Raw genomic sequence first — 19,928 nt, 5'->3', positions numbered from 1 at the left:
ATAGGCTATACTAATGTCTAACATGCTTATATCATCTATTAACCATCCTTTATTAACCCTCTATAAATGTGACCAAAAACCTTATGCCAAGCTTTGCTACTGGTAAAAGAGATCATCTTCAGAGAGGTCTTTACCGCTAATGTCTCTTTCCCAAAGTGAATGTGCATCCCTGGGCACTATAAAATCAGGAAGAACCAAATGAAATTTCCTTGCATCCTTAATTTGTCCTAAACAAAAAGCCAAAAGGTCACCAAGGAGACTCTGTGAGTGGCGGGGAGGGTCCCAGACCCCAAGCTCCCGCCGGAGCCCAAATACCTATACTGCAATTTTATAGCCCCACAGCCCAAGTCAGCGGACACAGGCCAGCCATGGTGTTTTATTGCAGCGTAGGCATATCCAGAGTATTGATGGACTAGTCAGGGAGCTGCTGCTGCCTCTCAGCATTTCTCCTCCTCCTCGGGCCCATACCTGTGTTGACTTTGCTATGAGCAAGGCTTGGAATTTTGCAGGGGCCAACAGTTTTCAGGCTGACTGTGGGGCTGGGTTCTGCTAGACTTGCCACAGGGAGAGCTCTTTACTTCCACCTGGTGGAGAGTGGGTTGTGACAAGGATTTGGGGTACAGGTAGTTCTTTTTCTCATGTTCACATCATCAAGCCTGAGGGGCCACCCAGGGTTCGGCCGGGCTTATCTGTGGGTCTGGGAATCAGCTATGAGCAAAGCTAAGGTGGAGAATCTGGATAGGATATTGTCCACGTGGATATTTGAGTCTCTCCAAGGCAATGGGTCTCATGAACTTTATCCCCATCCAGGTAGGGTCTCTGTCTGCTGGTCTGGGAAGCTCTGGTGCCAGGAGGGTTACATATTAGCAGGATGCCCAAGTTAATGGACCCAGATTAAATGAACAGGCTCAAAGGAGTGTGATTTGAGTAAGCTTTTCCCGAATGAGAACCCAAAGGGAACAGACTAGGTCAACCTCTCTGGGCTGTGGGAAATGGTAGATTCTGAGGCGAGCCCACCTCACACCATACACCAGCAGCACCAGTCTGCCAGGATTTGGTGTCACAGCATAGGTCAGATGACGGACTCATTGCACTGACGGCAGGAGGCGGAAGTCCTGAGACGTGCCTGGAAGGTAGCTGCCTGCACTGGATTGGACAGAGCTGCCCAGAGACTCTTTCCTAGGCACTGACTGGCATTTAATCTGTTCGTTTCTTCCTGTCACGATCCTGTCAGGAGGGTGACAATTAAAATAGGTGGAAACGGAAACCTCCCTGTTTGTGGGCAGCCTTGTTGTGAGTGGCACATCACGCACCACTCCCACCAACCCGCTCTCTCTTGTGGCTCCAAACCCCACAGGCATCTCATTGCTGGGAGGGAAACATGAGACCTTCAGAGAACTATCCTGAGCAGGGGACCATCATGCAATTACCCTGGTTAAATTAATCCCAAGAGGGGCTGACCAGCCACATCTCCCACTTATCTCAAGGGAGTGGTCGGTGCTCAGCACCTCGCAGGATTTGTCCCTGCATTTGCACACCCAGATTTTTTATTTTCTGATTTCTGAACATACTTCGCTGACCTTCCCCAACTCTAAAACTTAGCTAAGCAGAAGGGTTTTGTCTGGAGCCTCTCCATCCTGAGATGCACAAAGTGCTCTCCACTCCCACTGGCATCAGGACTGGGACTCTGCCCTTTCCACTGTGAAAACACACCCGGCCCAGCCCATTAAGGAGACAATCCTCTCTCTCAGCAGTGCCTGAATGAAAACACTGAACCACAATTCGCACTGGCCTGAGGCTGGCCACCCTGGGGAGAGGTGTGTGAAATCCCACTAAAACTCACCCACTGCTGGCACCAGGAAATTTCATTTTCCAGCTGAGAGAGGAACATCCCCTGGATAACGCAACAAATGCCTCTGACCCCAGATCAATAGCAAGGAGGGAAAGGGAAATCTAGACGCCAAATTCACCTGCCACCACACCCAGAAATGAAACTGCAAACAGATCAAGTAAGGAAGAAAATTATTTTACCTGGAAAATGATGGGAAGAAAACATTTTCCCCACACATCTGCAAACAATTCCCCCATTCCCAGACAATGTCATTTCAATCCCCATGATTCAGAACAAGCCTGCAAACTACACATCAGCCACTATACCATATAGAGTAGTACAGTCCAGCTAATTAGTGAGCCCAAACATAAGTCACTGTTCCCCTGGGATTCGTGACATAGTATTTTTACACATTCATGGGGCGGGTGAGGGTTAGTGCTTTGATCCTCACTGGGGCACGAGTGACAGGAAAGATCATAGCTTAGAGAAAACCTTCTTCCCTTTTACACCATGTTGTTCATCTCTTGCAAGAGAACAAGCCAAGCCATGAGCAACAATCAACCACCACCTGTTCCATATTTGCACACAAATGGTTTATGGTACAGCACACTGCTCCAATAAATTGAAGGCAGTGTTGTCCATGAGGGACTGGGAGTCAGGAAGCTTTGGATTTATACCGAACTATGTTAATAGCTTGTTCTGTGGCCTGGGGTAAAGTTAATTCATTTCTCTGTGCCCCAGTTTCCCCAGATGTAAAAGGGGTGTAACAACACTTGACCCAGAGCTGGGAAGTGCTTCAAGGTGTTCCGATGAAAGGTCTTACACAAGCGCTAAGAACTTATTTGAAAAGGAGCTTTTGATTTACACCTCGGCGAATGCTGTGCTGTTTACAGAGATGTCTACGACATTGTGTTCAGTTTTTCCACCAGGGGACAACAGCCACAGTGGGCAGGTGTCATCTTTAATGTGTTCCTGTCAAAAGTCTGGTGCAAACTACCTGGTGTATATATGCTGCTTGCTGGGAAGGGGTGAGGAGCTTCTGCAGCAGACTGCGAACAGGCATCCGTTTCCCACGTTTGGGTCTCGAAGACCGTCTGAATCCACCACACAGCCCACCCATGTCAGTGGTTTGACTGCCCCACTGCTCTTCCAAGCAAAGAGAACTTGACTGGAACATTTCCCGATGCAGTTTAAATACCACGTACACATAGCAGAGGTCACTATAATCCCATTAAGGCAGGGTACCAGGCCGATTATGTGCATCTAGTGCTTTAAGCCGATGAGGTACATTCACACCCCCACTAATAAGGGCACAAGCCACGTTACACAGGATAACAAACTTACTGCGCACCGCTTAAAAAGCCCAGATGAGTTCTACTGAGGAATGACATTGCCTTTAATTTATATTTAAAGGAAATCAAAAAGAAAACCCAACCCCTGAACCTCCCCCCCCCACACTTCTCTTTATCACTAAATCTCCACTAGGAATTCTTCATTAGAATTAGATTAGAACCCATCCAGTCTTGGAAGGGTCGTATCCACTACTATGAAAGACTGTGCTTAACGGGGTGAGAGCCATGCCCCACGCTTGGTGTATCCAGCTAGGATTGTTTGCTGGGGTCTTGCCCTATCCCTTCCTCCTCCCCCCCATTTGTTTCTTGCATCCTCTCTAGCAGTGCAGGTAGGCCCCCGGTACGCTCCGGTACGCCGCACCGGCAAGCGATAGCCAGCACAGCGTATTGCAATGACACAGCAGCCGCCCCGCTGGAGAAGAGGGCTGTGGGGCAGGGCTGGGCGGGGCAGCAGGGGGGAAAAGGAGCAGAACGCTGGCGGCTCCTCGCCCCCCAACCCTGCCTCCGGTGCAGCCCCCCTGCCCCAGGTAATATGGGATGGATGTGGGGAGGGGAAAGGGAGAGCATGGGGGCCCTGGGGCAGTGAGGAGTCACATGGAGGGTCATGTGCCCTTTTAGCTGGTGCCCGCCTGCCTCCGGTAAGACATGGATTTTACTTGCACCACTGGCTGTAACTTTCAGGATGTCCAGGCTACAGTGGTTCAGCGACAGTGCTGTGGCTGTGCCGCTGTAGCGTAGATGCATCCTACATTGACAGGAGGGGGTTTCCCATCGGTGTAGCTAATCCATTGCTCAGAGGCGGTAGCTAGGTTGACAGAAGAATTCTTCCGTTGCTCTAGCTGCATCTCCATTGGGAGTTAGTTGAGCTAACTATGTCAAAGAGGATGCAACATTTTTCACAGCCCTGCGCAACCTAACTGGGTCAATCTAATTTTGAAGTCTAGACCCGGTCCACAGCTCTTTGGGACAGGGATTGTCATTTAATAAGAATTTGCACCGTGTCTAGCACGACAGGATCCTGGTTCCTAACTGAGATCCTCAGGCACCATCCTATAGTAATGACTGCCCAGCCATTACACTCATTTACCTAAGGGAGGAAACTGGGAAAGTTGATGCTAATGAGCAGCAAAACCAACCCCCTAATGGAGAGTTATTAGGCCCACCAAGGGAAGTGGCAGAAGCCTCGCCGCTGGACACACGTAGGTCTGCACTAGACAACCAACTGGGGATGCACTGTAGCGAACAATCCCGTAAGTGAGCCACTAGATGGGTCCTACTCGGGCTGTTCCACAGATCCCCATGCAATGGCTCGTGAATGCAGGGCTCCCTGTCTTGAGGCCCAGGGCTCGCATTAAGCCCCGCTCCCTTTCCCCTCACAAGGACAGGCAGCCAGCTCATGGAGTGTCCCAGTGGCAGCTAGTCATCGCCACAGTTTACCTGTATGTGAGCGCAGGTGCCGCTTGAGGGCGGTATGGCTGGGGAAGGTGCGGTTGCACTCGCTGCAGATGTAGCTACGCACTCCCGCATGCACTTCCATGTGCTGCTGCAGGGCAGTCTGCGTCTGGAACCGCTTCCCACACAGCAGGCAGAAGACGGCCATGTCAGTACCTGGGGAGAAAGGGAGACACTCTCGTCAGCAACCTTTGCAGCAGATTCCTCTGACACGCTGCCGCTTCTGCAGACAGGATGCCGGGCTAGATGGCCCACTGCTCTGAAGAATTTTGGCCTTTCTTACTTGCGATTGTCCTGTCAAGGCAACATGCGCTCGAACGCAGCACCATTCAACCCAAGGAAACGGTCATAGGAAGGGACAGACCTGAGCGAGCCACTGAAACAGACTAGTGAGAGAGCATCAACTCACAAGCACTTTGGCACAACCAAAGAGGAGTCACTGGCACTGATCGCGTCAGGTCAATGCTTCCTGAAGCGCTTGCCAGTCATATTGCACGTTAGCTCATAACCCCTCGACAGCCAAAGCCGTCTCTGTTTATTCCCTATAATGACTCTCCCATTGAGGAGGAGCAGATGAAACGGCTCGGGTGGATTGACAGAAAACTGGTGTGTTGGTTTAGTACTCTCAAACAGAAAACCCATCACTACCCAATCCCCAATAAAAACGTAGAACAAGTTAAAGGTCGATTTGAAACTCACTCTATTTTTATTTCCCCGACACATACTCAGTGGAAACTAGACATCTACAGTTGTATCGGACACTGGAAACTTGTAACACATGGTAAAGCAAATGGCAAGAATTTTCCGTTGCTGGGTTGCAGAACATTACATGGCAACATTTCCATTCTATTCCTAGAGCAGTATGGCCAAAAACAAAGGGAGACTCTCACCCCTTCATATCTAAGCAGATACCAAACTGCACAGTGTAGCAACTATAAGATAGTGCATTTGATAGCTATCAAGAATGTATTATCACAGTACCCCCTACCTGATTAAACTGGCTGAGAAGCAAATTAAAAAATAAAGGTTATGAATGTATATATGATGGCTTTCAAATTGAACCAGTTTAAATTGGAAGAAAATAACTTTGTAATGTGCATATAGAATATGGAGGACAAAAAGTAATTTTGGGGAAAAAAAATAAAAAGCACTTAACTATTCTGAAAGCGCCTCATTGGTGATCATGGACCAAGACGGAAAAGTGCTTTTGGTTCATCTTTATCTTTACACGAAGATAAAATCCTTCATCCTAAAGAATTCAACAAGAGCTTCATGTGCTACAGAGGAATAGTAGCAGATACCTATAAGGCAGCTGGGGCAGTACAGTTAAGTGGAGGGGAAATTTTGGCCAAATCAGGACACCACGCCAAGCTCGGATTCTTTCCTCCTAAGCTGATGTAACAAGTCTTGGAACGTTCACCAGAAACCTTTTATGGAAACACATCCTCTGGATGATAAATGCAAATCATGTTGTATATAGCACTTTTTACATTGCAAAGTGATTTTCACAGGATGGGCCAGTGTAATTGTCCTGATTTTATTGATGGAAGAGAGCAAGCAACATGCCCATGGTCACGTCAGCAGCAGAGTCAGAAGTTGAACCCAGGACTCCTGTTCCATCCACTGGACCACACATCACGTAGAACAAATGCAGGCTTGGGGAACAGTGCAACTAGTTCAGGTGTTTTATGGTGCACCCGATACAGCTAGAAAGACTTCCATCTAAAGCCCAGCCTTGTAACTACAGGCTCAGCAATCTCTCATGTCAGACGCCTCCTTTCCCCCTAACTACAAAGTAGCTGTTTTTAATAGTTTTCTGCATTCCCTCTCAAACGACGATCATGCTTTAAACACTAGGCTTATACACCTCTGTGATATCTAAGCAGGAAGCTCTCCCAAGACACTGGGTATCTCTGCCCCCTTAAACCCTGATGTAAGTGGGACCTAGAGACGGTGCTAATGTGGGTAGCTCAGAATTCTGCCCTAGACGCTAGAGGGTTGAATGTAATAGAATAACATCTCTGTTATTGCTTGGGATACTTAAGAGAAATACAAACCGAAACTTAATCCTATGAACCACACACAATTATAAAGTTGGCTGCACCAACAGAAGAAAAAAAAACCCAGGTATTTACACACCGCCAGTAAAAATAAGACTTTTGTGTTATTAAACATTTTTTTTAGTTTATGCATAGCTGATTGTTCAGAACCTATGAGTCAGTGCAAATTGTATTATGCTGGGAGATTAAGCCAATAAATGCTACCTTTTTGGAGACACATTAAAATGTGGGGACTATGGAGATAAAATTATCTAGAAAATTGTATTAGCAATTCATTAGCAGCAGCAAGATGTGCAAGGTAACCACTGAATGTGCATTGCTCTTAAAAAAAATAAAAAAGCCCATTTTGCTTATTGTATGTGCCAGAAATTAACTCTGCAGGAATATTGTTGCAAGGCAAGAAGCGCCAGGCAAGCCTTCTCGGGCAAAAAAGCCACCACGGCTGCCCGTTAAAAAGTTAACCTGCGGGGTGGGTCAATATACTAGAGCATGCCTAGGCCAAAGCAGCAAATCTGTTCCGATTGCTGGTACAGATGGCTGGGTAGAGGCAATCGAGATGGTAACAAAGCAGCAGGTTTCCATGCCAGGCATCAGACAGGGCTGGCGCTGCATGCTTAGAGGGAAGCTGCTGGCAGGGGAGGCCCAAGAAAGCAGGATATCTGAAAAGACTAAGCAGGATGCGCCATTGCAAGGACAGGAGCTGTTGTCCTTGACAGACTGTTCAGAAAGCAGCCCACCCGAGTGGTAAGGGTTGTCTGTGGGTGTCAGAGTCAGGTCCCCAATCTCTTAGGAAACCAGGGTAAGTAGTAACTATAACTGCTGGCCAAGGAATGAGGGCAGCAGTGATTAACGCATTGTGAAACAGATACCAGACAGCTGTCCTGGTTTGTAACATTGGGATAATATTAATGATAAATCAGATTGCACCATGCATATTTCTAGCACCTTTCACCTGTGGATCGCAAAGTACTTTGCTAACATTAAATAGGCCACACCTCTGTGAGGGTGGCAGGAACACTTATTTTGCAAATGGGGAAACTTGAGGCCCAGATATTCCCGTATGACCACAGTCAAGATGTGAGTAATTGGCTATGCTGGAAACAAATAGTGAGTTCTGAATCCCCATCCTTTGCTCCAATCACTAGGGAACACTCCCCCTCCCAGAGCCAGGAACAGAATCCAGGAGCTCCGTCTCGTGTTCCTTGCTCTAACCAGACACTGCGTTCAGTTAGTTATTTAAAAGTAAATGAAAACTTACAAGTTATATCACTAACAACAATATACAGTTTTATCAATGGCCCCTGGCAACAGGAGCAGCGCACTGTACAGGCCTCTAAGCTCCACTTGAATGGCAACAGAAATGCTAATCACTGGTGGAAAGTTGTGATTTCATTAAGAGAAGTCATCCTGTGCTCACTTAAGGAAATTGTGCTTAAATCGAATGGATTTTTAAAAATCAAACTACAGGATGACAGGCAGAAGGAACTGTAGGGACATGAAATCAGCTGTTAACATTTTGGTGCTGTTTATCCCCAGTTTCTCCCTTGAGCACCCAGCAAATACATGGAAATTACCTTGCACTGTATTATCAACTCCCTTGGTTGTACTCAGAAATTTCTGGGGTCTCCCACTAGTGGTTGATTTTCAGCACCCTGGGAGAAATCCTGGCCCCACTGAAGTCAACGGCAAAGTTTCTATTGAAAATAACAGGGTTGGGATTTCACCCCTTATATTTAAATCCTAAGTATTTTTTGGTCTATAATTTTTGTTAGGTCATCTGGTGTCCCCCTGGTTGCAAATGCGTTGTTCCCTAGGGTACGTGTGATTACTTTCTTAATTCCTTTCCTACTGTATCATACAAGGAAACCTGAACTCAGAAATCTTTTACTGCTGTGGATTAAATTTAGGCAATTACTCCCCAACATGAAACGTAATTTTGCACAGGGGAAGGGGAATGTGTGCACACTGAATTGCCAGGCCTCAGGACATGGGGACCTCTCTTTCTGGAACATGCCTCCCGCCTCTGATCTCCGGGGGGAGGGGGGAAATATGAATGGTTTCCTACTTGTTATCCACTGAGCTTGTCACAATGCCCACCCCCCCATATCCCACTGCTCCAAGAGAGACCTGGGACTCTTTAACAGTGCCTGCCTGTGCTCTGTGTGATGCTAGCCTCAGATTCTCAACAGAGGAAGGCACTAAATTCGCCCTCAGAAAATACTTAAAATAAAAAAAGAAAGATGTTTAGTTTGAGGTGAAGCCAGGGGGCTGTCAAAAAGGCAGAGGAGATTTCAGTGCACCCAGGTGACTTTCTGGATCATGAATCACAACAAAATCGCTATGTTTATACCTGTGCTGCTTCCATACCAATTAGATCTTTAAGGGAAATAACAGAGAGTGCGTGAGAGCTGAACGCAGCTGGAGAAGATTTCAGGTGCAGCACCTTTCCCAACACAAGGCTCTTATTATCTTGAGCTATAAGCGTTTCCCTAATCAAAGGAGCAGAGCCTCTAAATATACAGTGTCTTTTTTGGTAACAGCACAGAAGTTAGCACAGGCATTAGAGAGCCACAGAAGGTGTCGGCAGACCACTGAATAATCGTAAGATCGTGGTTACATGACTCCGACCTTCCGATCATAGCTGGTGTCCTATCCGAACTCCCTACCGTAGGGATTCACTGGTTCCCCTATTCATCAGTGAAATAGGTCCCCTCTGAGAGCCTGCATTCATGCTCATAGGATACAATCCTCATAAATAACAAGTCATCACCACATTCATCAATAACAGTCACCACTTTCATTCAAGGATGGGCTGGATATGATATACAGGTGCACGCTGACTCGCAGGGAGACAGGTTTCTGTCTGCATCTTAAGAGGATGTAAAAGCAGTCGAGGGAGGATAGTGGACATGCAGTTCCCCTTCCTACCATCTATATGTGGCAATATTGTCCTTAACCTCTGATTTAGAACCTTGATGAATTCTGTCCTCTCTCCCTCTCCAGCCATTCCGAATGAATTGCAGCAGGACACTGACGTATTTCAATAGTTTTCTGCCATGCATTAATACCAAATAGTCTCTCTCTAACACACACTATACACATTTGGTAAGCTCTCCACATTAACATAAAGTTCCTTTCTTAATGCAAGGTTGTTAGAGATGGCCTTTTCTTTCTAAGATTAAAAGTCTTCAAAGACCCTTACAGCTGTATAATCTTTAATGTAAGCTTGGGCAAGGAGAAGATATGATATGATCTCATATTCATTAGTCAGGAGACCAGTGAATCCTCAAGAAAAAGGCTCCCTGTATTATGGATTAAACGAAGTGCAAACAGAATGATTACATTTTAAAACTCTAAATGCAAATGAATATGCCAAACTTCCGTGAGCACGTTCCAAGGAAGACAAGCTCACCACTGCTGCCTCCTGTATTTGTTCTGCAGTGAGCAGACACAAGTGCATTTCATTATATAGCACCTCCAGCTACAGTAAACAAATTTGTCAGCTCACTAGCTCATTAAGGTGTGTGCCCCAGTACATGTGGGATTTATTGGTACTCGTACAATAAAAGTAACATGAATAGATTTACTAATTTTGTCAATCACTTCAAGGGAGGAGGGGAGAAAAAAAAAACGTTCCAGAGAAAGGACTTTGGAAGCAGAGACTAAATCAAACAAAAGCATGAATTAAACGTTCTTGGAACATTTGGACATTGTAAGTATTTTCAGCACAAAGGACTGATATGACAGTGTGCCTTTTTGGATCTCTGCCACAAGCTCAAGTTACAAGGTGGCACGTGTGTTTGTGTGTATTAAAGTCTCAGTTATTCTGCCTTTGACGGAGTGTATGCAAGGCAGGCAAAGTCTACGTTTTGAATCCGATGAGGGAAGAATTTACGAAGCAAAGAATTAACACGCACAAAGTGACGCAACCATTCTACCACCCAACAGTAAGCAAAGCCCATTTCACCCTCTCCGTTGCTTTTTTCCCGGGGGGCCGGGGAATGCCAATTGGGCCGCTGACAAAACTCTCCGAAGTGTCCAAAAAAACCAAAACAAAATGGGTCGCACAAAGTAAATCCCGAGAGGTATGCAGCCTTCTGGTCTGTAACTTTCAAAATGACAGCAGGATTGGGTCAGAGGTCACTGGGTCTGAGGCCTTAAGTACCACAGCCAGCTGTGGAGTGGAGGCCCTGAGCCGGCAGGACGCCTGCCCATATAAATCTGCAATAAGCAGCACCCGCTGAGGGAGAGAACAATGGTCTCCAGCAGGGGTGGAAGGGAGGACAAAGCAGCCAGGCCAGTGCGCAGGCCCGTAACAAATCCTCGATGGCACCACAGGACCCTCATTTGTGAAACTAATTGGCCCCCGATTGAAAAATTGGACTAACTTCAACAGCAAGAGTGTTCGAGATGAGCTGCCTTTTGGAAGCAGGGGAAAAAAAAAAACCCACTAAGAACTGCGTACGCTCAAGGATGCACCCACAAAATCATGGAGGTTGTTTACACCTAAAGGGTACATCGGCTCACAACACATGGCTTGTTAAAGGGGAAACACACCCACATTCCAAGTGTACCTGATGTCCGTAATTAAGCCCGTGAATTAAAATTAATTTATATCTGGGGGAAAGGAGACCGACGTGCATGCGCGCGCGCGCACACACACACATGCACACACGCGGCACAGCACTCCCAGTGAGTGGGACTGTGTTGACTTGATGATCAAAGGAGGTTCCTTACATGCTGGTGGAGGGGTGACTTTCTGGAAAGAGATAGCGCCGGCAAAATTTAGTTTTAAATTACACCCCCTTCCGCCTCTAAACTCCTCCACCTCTGTGTTGCGATGCTTAAAAGTTAACAGTAACATCCCAGCTGCCTTTTAATGACAACAGTGAAAGCAGACTATAAATTAGGAGCAGAGCAGCCTGAAAACAGAAGTAGGGAGAATTTTAAGTTCGGCATTAGGAAAGAAGAAGTGTTTCTCACTAGGAGGTCACTTAGGCAATGGAATAGTTTGCAGAGAGGGGTCAAGGAGGCTCCTCATCACTAGAGGTCTTCAAAGAGGCGGCTAGATATGACAATCCAAAGGGTTTAAGTGCAGAAGACAATCCAGCACTAAAGCAGAAAGACACAAGAGAAGACCCAGGAGGTCCTGTCCAGACCTACTGAATATAATTCTAACAGGCAGGATGCAGTCCATGTTTGGAGCAGGGGGGGGAAACAACAACTTGTTTTCAGTCCTGAGGCAGAACTGAGACACATTTTCAAATGGCTAAGGACAGTGCAATACACAAGAGGGCTCGCGGGGCACTTTCCACTGTCACTCGGCAAAAGTTTATAAAATGAAGGGTTTTTAATAAGAAGGAAAGTTTGTTGAACGATCAGTAAATCAGGAGGATGCCTTTGCAGGATTAGTGAACGAGGAGCTGGCAAAAATACAGACTCCTGTAAATACATTGCTGCATCGTTTCAAACCCACCTGACTTTTGGATCAGAGTCTGAGCTTCAAGGCTTGGGCCATCTGATTTGATCATTTACTTATGATGCAAAAGCCTTCACTTTAGGGGTGATTAGCATTATACTTTTGTATTACAGCAGGGCTGGAAGCCTCAGCAGAGATCAGGGCCCCACTGTACTTGGAGATGTACATACACATATTGAGAGAGAGTCCTTGCCCCACGTAGTTTACAGCATACCAAACACATAAGACAAAGGGTGGGAGAAAGGAAGCATTATTATTCCCATTGTACAGGTGAGGCATGGAGAGGCAAACTGACTGGTCCACGGTGTGTCTCAGTCTGTGGCAGAGCAGAAATTGCACCCAGACCTCCAGAGTTCCAGTCTTCCTCCCTGGTTCACCTTAACGAGCCTAGATACACCAAGCTCCACATTTCTTCCTCAGTATTATTTCCATAGCATCAGCAGTGCGCGAAGGGCTTTAGACAAGGCTGACGAGGCCTCTGATGCAAGGAATTTACAATCCACAGAGACAAAGGATGAGGGGTGGGATAGAACAAAAGCAAGTGACGATGCAGTAATGGTTTGCACATCTCCCAACCCAGGGTTCCTCCCCCACGTGGAATGATTTTTTAGACTCTTTCATTCCTCTGACCTCCCGACTCCCCTGCCCGCCATTCTCCCTGTGGCCTGTTGGGTTGAGAGTTATTTGAAGGGAGAGAACCACATTTTACAGGCCTCATGAAATCAGTGTGTTTTCAGGAGAAGTGGGTGGAGGCCTGGCAGATTGGAGAAAGGGCTTCAGGGGTAGGGGTTATGTGGTGGAAGGAGCAGAGATCATAGTGACACAAAAGATAGAAATAAATAGCTTCCTCTCCCTCCATCCCTGCCCAACAGTGGCAGATGCTCAGAAGAGAGAGAGAGGCGTAAAGGCTAGCTGGCATCCCTCCAAGGAATAACAAGCTTTCTGTAAGTAAAGCTGTGCAGAGGTGACACAGGGACGCGACCCAACTGATGGCAATTGCCAAGGGATCTGTCTAGACTCCCAAGCCACCAGAGACTGCCAGCTCCAGTCCCTTCACCAGGCACACAGCAAGGTTGGTGTAATTTTATCCATGAGGCTGAGACCCATCTTAGCAATAAGCCGCCGTCCCCTATGAACAAAATGTGAAGATGGCACACAGAGCTGGAACCCAGCCAGCACTCCGACAGGTCACACCAAGACAGCTCAGACACCTAAATAAGGGCCAGATTTTCAGGAGTGCTGATCACTCAGTAGCTCCCACTTTGGCGCTTATGACCAGATTTCGGGAAGAGCTCAGGATGCAACGTGCTACGCTCTTTGGAAAAACCAGGCCGCTTGCTTTGCTGCTTAACTGGGAGCTGAGCTCATTTGAAAATTTGGCCCCCATGACTGGAACATCTGGCCACAGACAGACAGTGAACTTGCTGAGCAGCACAAGAAACAAAACACCAAAAGGCTGAGGAGGGAGGAAAACAAACCACGGACAAACAGAGCCAAGTTATTTAAAAAGCACCTATGCCCATAAACTACACTGAAGTCTCTGCGTGTCACTGTTAGAAAGCTAGAGGACAACAGGAGTTAGGAACCAAAATGTAACTGATGCACGTAAGTTGCCAGTGCTAATACGCACAGGAGAAAGACTGGCTCAGCAGTACTCCCTCAACTGTAAAACAAGAACCATTGGGGACTGAGCCAGTGCACAAGGACAGAGAATGCTGTTTATACTTGCTTTTCAGACCCCAAACGTATTGCTGGCGGTGTTCTCCCCGACCTCCTTGTCCGGGACGACTTCAAACACACATAAAACCAAAATCTCAAACCAAACGCAGCGCTATTGTTTCCAAGCCACTTAGACATTTGAACGTTCCAGCGTTGAAAGAAAAATCACCCCCAGATAAATAAACCACCACCACACAGACACATACAAAAAAAAAGAGGGAGACGAATTTATTCATTTCGCTGACATTAATGGTGTTTCTCTCCTTTTTTCCAGGAAGATGATTACAAATTAAGCAGCATTTAAATGCTTTTTACTGTCAACAATTAAAAAGAGAGAATATGGAACAGAAAGTATAGTGGCCATTCATTTCCACGGTAACGGTGCTATCAGAGAACACCAAGGGGCCCTTCCTGTACTGTACGCTGCACAATGGCAAAAAGTATACCATTAATTTTGTAGAACATTCAAAAGCAAATTAAAATATAAAAAGCTCTAGGCACAAAGATAGATACCAAGAGAGAGGGCAGAATAGGTCAAGCTTGTGGAATTAAAGTCTTAGCAACAGTAGAGATTTAAGCATAGCCCTATTACACTACATTCAATAGCCATCTTCTCTTTTTTTTGAGAGAGAGAGAGAGAGAGACTATGTGCTGTTTTCTCAAAGCTTGCTGTAGTAAACAATTAATACAATGTGTGTAAGTGATGAAGACTTCAAAGACAAGCTATAGCCTGCCATTTAGATTAGATTTTGGATGCAACAAACTGTTTGGAAGAGAGAGGTATCCGATATGTGCAAGACGCTTAAATAACAGATTATTTGAAAGCTTTTTACTGGCTAGATACATACTCAAGGGAGGAAAAAACTTTAAACTAGTGGCTGTAAGTGGAGAGATGTGTGGGGTGCAGGGTTAAAACTATTCTTTACTCTCCCAAAAGCAGCATTTTTCATTTACCTATCACCAGAGATTTAATGACAAACTAGGTATTTTTCAAATACACTTACGAATATTTCTCCCTTTTCAGACTCCTGGTGAAGAACGTTCAATTTTTTACAAGGTTAGTAAAAACTAGTAATCCTCCCCCTCTCCCTCTGAGTCTGCAGAGAATGGAATAAAAATAAGATTTGTTTGGATACAAGCATATGGGAGGACGCAGGATTAAAAAAAACAAAAAAACAGGAGCCATGTACATTTCTGTACCGTAAAGTTTAATATGCAGGAGGTACGTCAAAGAAATAACAGAGACACGTCCCCTTTAAAAGGAAATATAATTTACAGTGTGCAGCCAGGCGGTCCATAGTTTCAATCTCGTTTACTATAGAGAAAACTCTGCTAGCTGTTCTCTATCCCACAAATCCGATTTAATCAGACAAGCCAGCCAGCGTGGCATGAAGTAAAAACGGATAATTAGTAAACAGAGAGCTACTTCAGTGCTTCATTGGCATTCGAGCCGGGCTAGTGTGTCGCATTTAAAATGCAGTCTGATGAAGTTTACAAAATCAAACCATTTGTTACTCCTATTGAAGAGGCTTCAGGCCACTTGCAATTAAATTGGAATTAGTGCTCAGAATGAGATACAGCAAATTCATACTAAAAAGGGATCTGACTTTGAGACATTTGACTTCAAGTCCCCTCCACCCCATACGTGTGTTTTAGAGAAGCACTTCTTCCTCACCCCATCATAGCTCCCCTACCCCAATTCTCACCCTCCTCCTCCATTCGCCTGACGTGGGGCTTTAAATTGACACGGGGAACGCAGCCGATACCAAAAGCGCGGCCAGATGAAGTGTGCATCATTACCATGTCGGAATGGCTGGATTTACCACAGTACTATGGACCCTCATTGGGTTTTCCGAACTGCATGGTTTCAAGTGATCAAAACGGCCAACGACAGCTATTCCAAGTGCGGAAGGGTGGGAAGAAGCAATGGTTCTGAGCGGTTTATGGTTTTGGGAAGCGATATCATCTCTTTTGGGTCTCTGCCAAGCTCCCATCGACACCACAGTTGCGTTGCCATTGTCTTCTGCAATCCGGCTGCCTCAGTACAACCCGTGACTTTGCCTAGTGCTTCACCCAGTAGACCATGCCAGAAATGGACACACGAGGGGAAGGGGTGTGAAATTTACACACCTGCCTAAGAGCAGAGAAGTGAAATGGTGGCATGAACCCTACTGGGAAAAATGAGCATTTTATGGGCGGGGAGGCATATTGGATTTCGAAGGCACATGGAGTCTCCTTGCTGATCAGGCCCCATCTTTAGGGGAGGGATGTAGGAAGACAACATTACTATGAATACAGCAAAGCATGTTGTCTCCCAGGCTCAGCCGAAGTCAGGAATAAACAAGAAGATGCTCCCTACATTAGACCACTCTGAGATCAAGTATACCCTATAGCAAGAGAAAACCTGATGCATGCTGAGCCGGCCCTTGAAGAGCAGGGTAAACGTCTCTAGCTATACAACGTGTGGGGCTTTAATCATTGGGAGGCTTTTATCTCCTTATGAAATATTCATTCTTACATTTTTAAGCGGGTTTCACTCCATAGCCCTGGCACTACTGTAGGGGCCAGAGGACAGCACATGTATTCTCTCCCTCTTCTCCTCCGTTCCCCAGAAAAACCAGGCTCAGCCTCTCTTTGAAGGGGCTTCCTTGCTTTCAGGTTCACAAATTGCCTTAACTCCCTGGGACTCCCAAGCAACAGGAAGCTCCCAAGTGTGTGGAGTGAAGGGTGCAAACAGCATGGGGATATCTTGCTGTGCTTTGGATATCCTGACACAAGTTTCCTAGGGCAAATTACAGGCCATTTAACTCTGAATTGTCCCCTGCATGCAACTTCAAGTCTAAATTAATATTAGCAGTTTTTGTCTGTACTAGTTGCCAATGTTTCCTTTCAAAAAACACGCTGTTCATCTTTTTAATAACCCTGCCTGTCCCAAACTCCAGCAAATCACTACATAGCATCAGAGATCCTTAATCAGCAATTTACTAAGATGAAAAACCAGAAACATTCTACGTATCAACATTTAAAAACCAAGGACACTAAGCCCAATAATACACAGTAAGCGTGAGTGGCACTAAAATCCATACAAAGTCATGGGTGGGGCTGCTACTCAGCTACTAGACCATATACCTTTAAACCCTTCTTTGGCTGTAAAACATGTTCGGAGGGTTCTACACAAAGAAAAGGAGATTCTGGCCTATGCTAGGGGAATGCTGTTTGAAGAGTGACATTTAAAAAAAGCTCTCAGCAGTTTGAGACACTGTTACCAATATGCTATGTACATGGCTCTCGCCAAAAAACCTCAAAGCATTTTACCCATCTTCTAACAGAAGTATTGAAGCATAAGCTTTCGTGGATGAATACCCACTTCGTCAGACGCATGTGTCTGACGTATTCACCCATGAAAGCTTATGCTCCAGTACTTCTGTTAGTCTATAAGGTACCACAGGACTTTTTGTCTTTGTCACTTTTTACAGATCCAGACTAAAACAGATACCCCTCTGATACCCATCTTCTTGAACTATCATTTGCCCCATTTTACAGATGGGGAAACTGAGGCACAAAGAGGCAAGGTGACTTGCCCAAGGTCACACAGCAATTTTGCTGGTAGAATTTGGAATAGAAACTACAGCTTCTGGGTCCTAGTCCTGTTTTCTACCACCACATTATGCCGCCTCTTATACATAGAGGTTAACTTTTTCCACACTAATAACCTAAACATAGTGAAACTGATTAAAACATAACACTCTGTCTCTCGATTTTATATATATATATATATATATATATATATATATACACACACATATACATATACATACACACACACATATACGCACACACACACACACACACATACTCCCTCTGAGTCAGGAGCCTTGTACAACAAGTTTCAGTGTTCATTCAGTTTGTATGTCTAAACAAACTATAAAACACATAATTTCATAACAGAAATGCCAAATATGTACTCACTAAAGTAGGCAAAGAAGATAAAGATTCCAATATAATCCTGCTAAGAAAATAGACAAGATGCCTGGTTCTTGCAATGCTAGATTTCAGAGTGGTTTAATTAATTTATTTTCACGTGGACTACTACTTTATAGAAAGCATCTCATGGACAACTCGGCTACTATTTGCAACTGCACGACATCCCAGTGGTTGCTTACACAGAAAAGAGAGATATTAGGAAAGTAAATGTATTTTTAGCAGTCTTAATGCAATGCAACAGCTGGAAACAAGTAGCAAGAGCCAGCACCATGTGTTCAGCCAGATGTCCATGGACTACCAGTGGTCCACAGACCACAGTCTGGGAACCACTCAGCTACAAAATAGCCCTTGTTTCACATTGAACCTGCAGCAGCTTATAGATGGTGAGAATGTTATTGAGGGACAGATGTTTTGCTTGAGGAGTCTACATAACAGGTTCTCTTAGGTCTTAAATGACCTAAGTTTAGGTTTCTCCTGGTCTTATGCTACCTCCAAGCTTATCCTGCCCCCACCCCCATTTTTATGATCACTTTTCAATGTCGTAATAGTTGTGGTGCTTAGTAGGCTACTGGTAGTGGGCTTTTTATTTCTAGCTTGTCCATTTGATGCTGGCCTACAATGGCCTGATCCAAAGCCTGGTGAAGCCCGGAGAAGTTTTTCCTGCTAACTTCAACGGCCACTGGACCGGGCCCAAGTCATTAGCATTTGACTGCAATCCAGTGTCCTAGATGAAATGATTTGCTGTGTCACAGCCCAGTGACTAAGGGGCAGATGATTGTCGCCTATATTTAGCAAAGCACTTACACACGTCTTAAATCCCATCAAAATAAAGGGGAACCTCAGCACTTGCTGAAGTGCATTGCTGAATCAGGGCCTTGATCAGTAAAATCTATTCGCATTGGATGTCCCACTTGGTGCCAAGGACTATCTGAGCACTGGAGACAACTCCCACTCTCAGAGGTTACCCTCCAAGAGACACCTGAAGCAGCAGGGAGAGAGGTGTACTTCCACCGCCTATGCGCCGATTGTTCCATGGAAAAAATGTGGGTACTCAGCCCCCCACTCTGCATCTTTCCCCAGCATGGAGATAAAGCAATACAAAAGGGCCTTGGTGCATTTTCTACCATGTTGCCATTACAGGAGAAATAAGTGTCTATCCAACGAAGAGCAGCAATACAGCAAAAGGTGGCCAAACCAGTCGTAGCCATGTAGTGTATGCTTTTTGAAACAGTACCTGGGCTGTCTAATGGGATGTTCATTCCCAGTCAGTGGCCCTTTAAAGCTGCCCCCCGGGCATCATAGGAAAGACTGTACTTTGCCCCAGAACTTCGGTAGATCTGCATTGCTAAGGCTAAGAAGATTAACCTGATTTCAGTGTCTGTTTCTGCGATTCTGTGAACTAGGATGATGAAGACAAGAACAACATCTATTAGTTGGCAACATCAAAGCGAGCCCATACGGAATGTATGAAAGAGACCTACGCTAATTGCAGTTTTTCTGAAAACCCTTTTATTGAAAAAAAGAAGAGAAAAAAAAGTGTGTCATCCCAGCACTCAGCAAACCCATCCTTTTACAATTCTCCCCTCTCATGTCACTCCTGTGCAACACTTCTGCATGAAACAATGACCCTATTGAGAGATGATTGCTGTTTTCCGTTAATACTGTAGCAGTGCTGGAATGCTAAAAACACATTCTTTAAAAAAGGATACTGTATTTGAAGAATCTTTCAAAGGCAAAACAACAGCATGGTTTTGGAGCTGCTGAAAAAAACACAGGATTGTGCTGCACACGGAGTAAGAGAACGACGCAGAGCACCCAGACTCAAGAGGACTGATAAATACTATTTCAGCTGAGCACAGGGTTGAGAGTCAGGAAGTCCTGAGTTCTAATCCTGCCTCAGCCACTGACTTGCTGGGGGATTGTGGACACACCACTTAGCCGGTCTGTCTCAGCTTTCAGACCCGTAAAACGAGGATAAATAATACGCATCTATGATGTTGTGAGGAGGATGTCTGTACAATGCTTTGAACATTACAAAGCATGACCTAAAT

General features: G+C 45.5%; 1 protein-coding gene across 9 annotated transcripts in view; it reads right to left on the bottom strand.

Annotated features, from left to right (window-relative positions):
* The window catches only part of ZBTB16 (zinc finger and BTB domain containing 16), a 192,823-nt gene that overhangs the window by 14,303 nt on the left and 158,592 nt on the right, over positions 1-19,928 (bottom strand). For all 9 annotated transcript variants that reach the window (XM_044996979.1, XM_044996978.1, XM_044996982.1 and 6 more), the window contains one exon: positions 4,621-4,791. In XM_044996979.1, coding sequence (XP_044852914.1) covers positions 4,621-4,791 — 171 coding nt within the window. The remainder of the gene's footprint in view (positions 1-4,620; positions 4,792-19,928) is intronic.

This window comes from Mauremys mutica, chromosome 22, assembly GCF_020497125.1.
Source record: "Mauremys mutica isolate MM-2020 ecotype Southern chromosome 22, ASM2049712v1, whole genome shotgun sequence".
Lineage (NCBI taxonomy): Eukaryota > Metazoa > Chordata > Testudines > Geoemydidae > Mauremys > Mauremys mutica.
The sequence above is the reverse complement of the archived record's forward strand: the minus strand, read 5'-3'. Positions and strand labels throughout refer to the sequence as shown.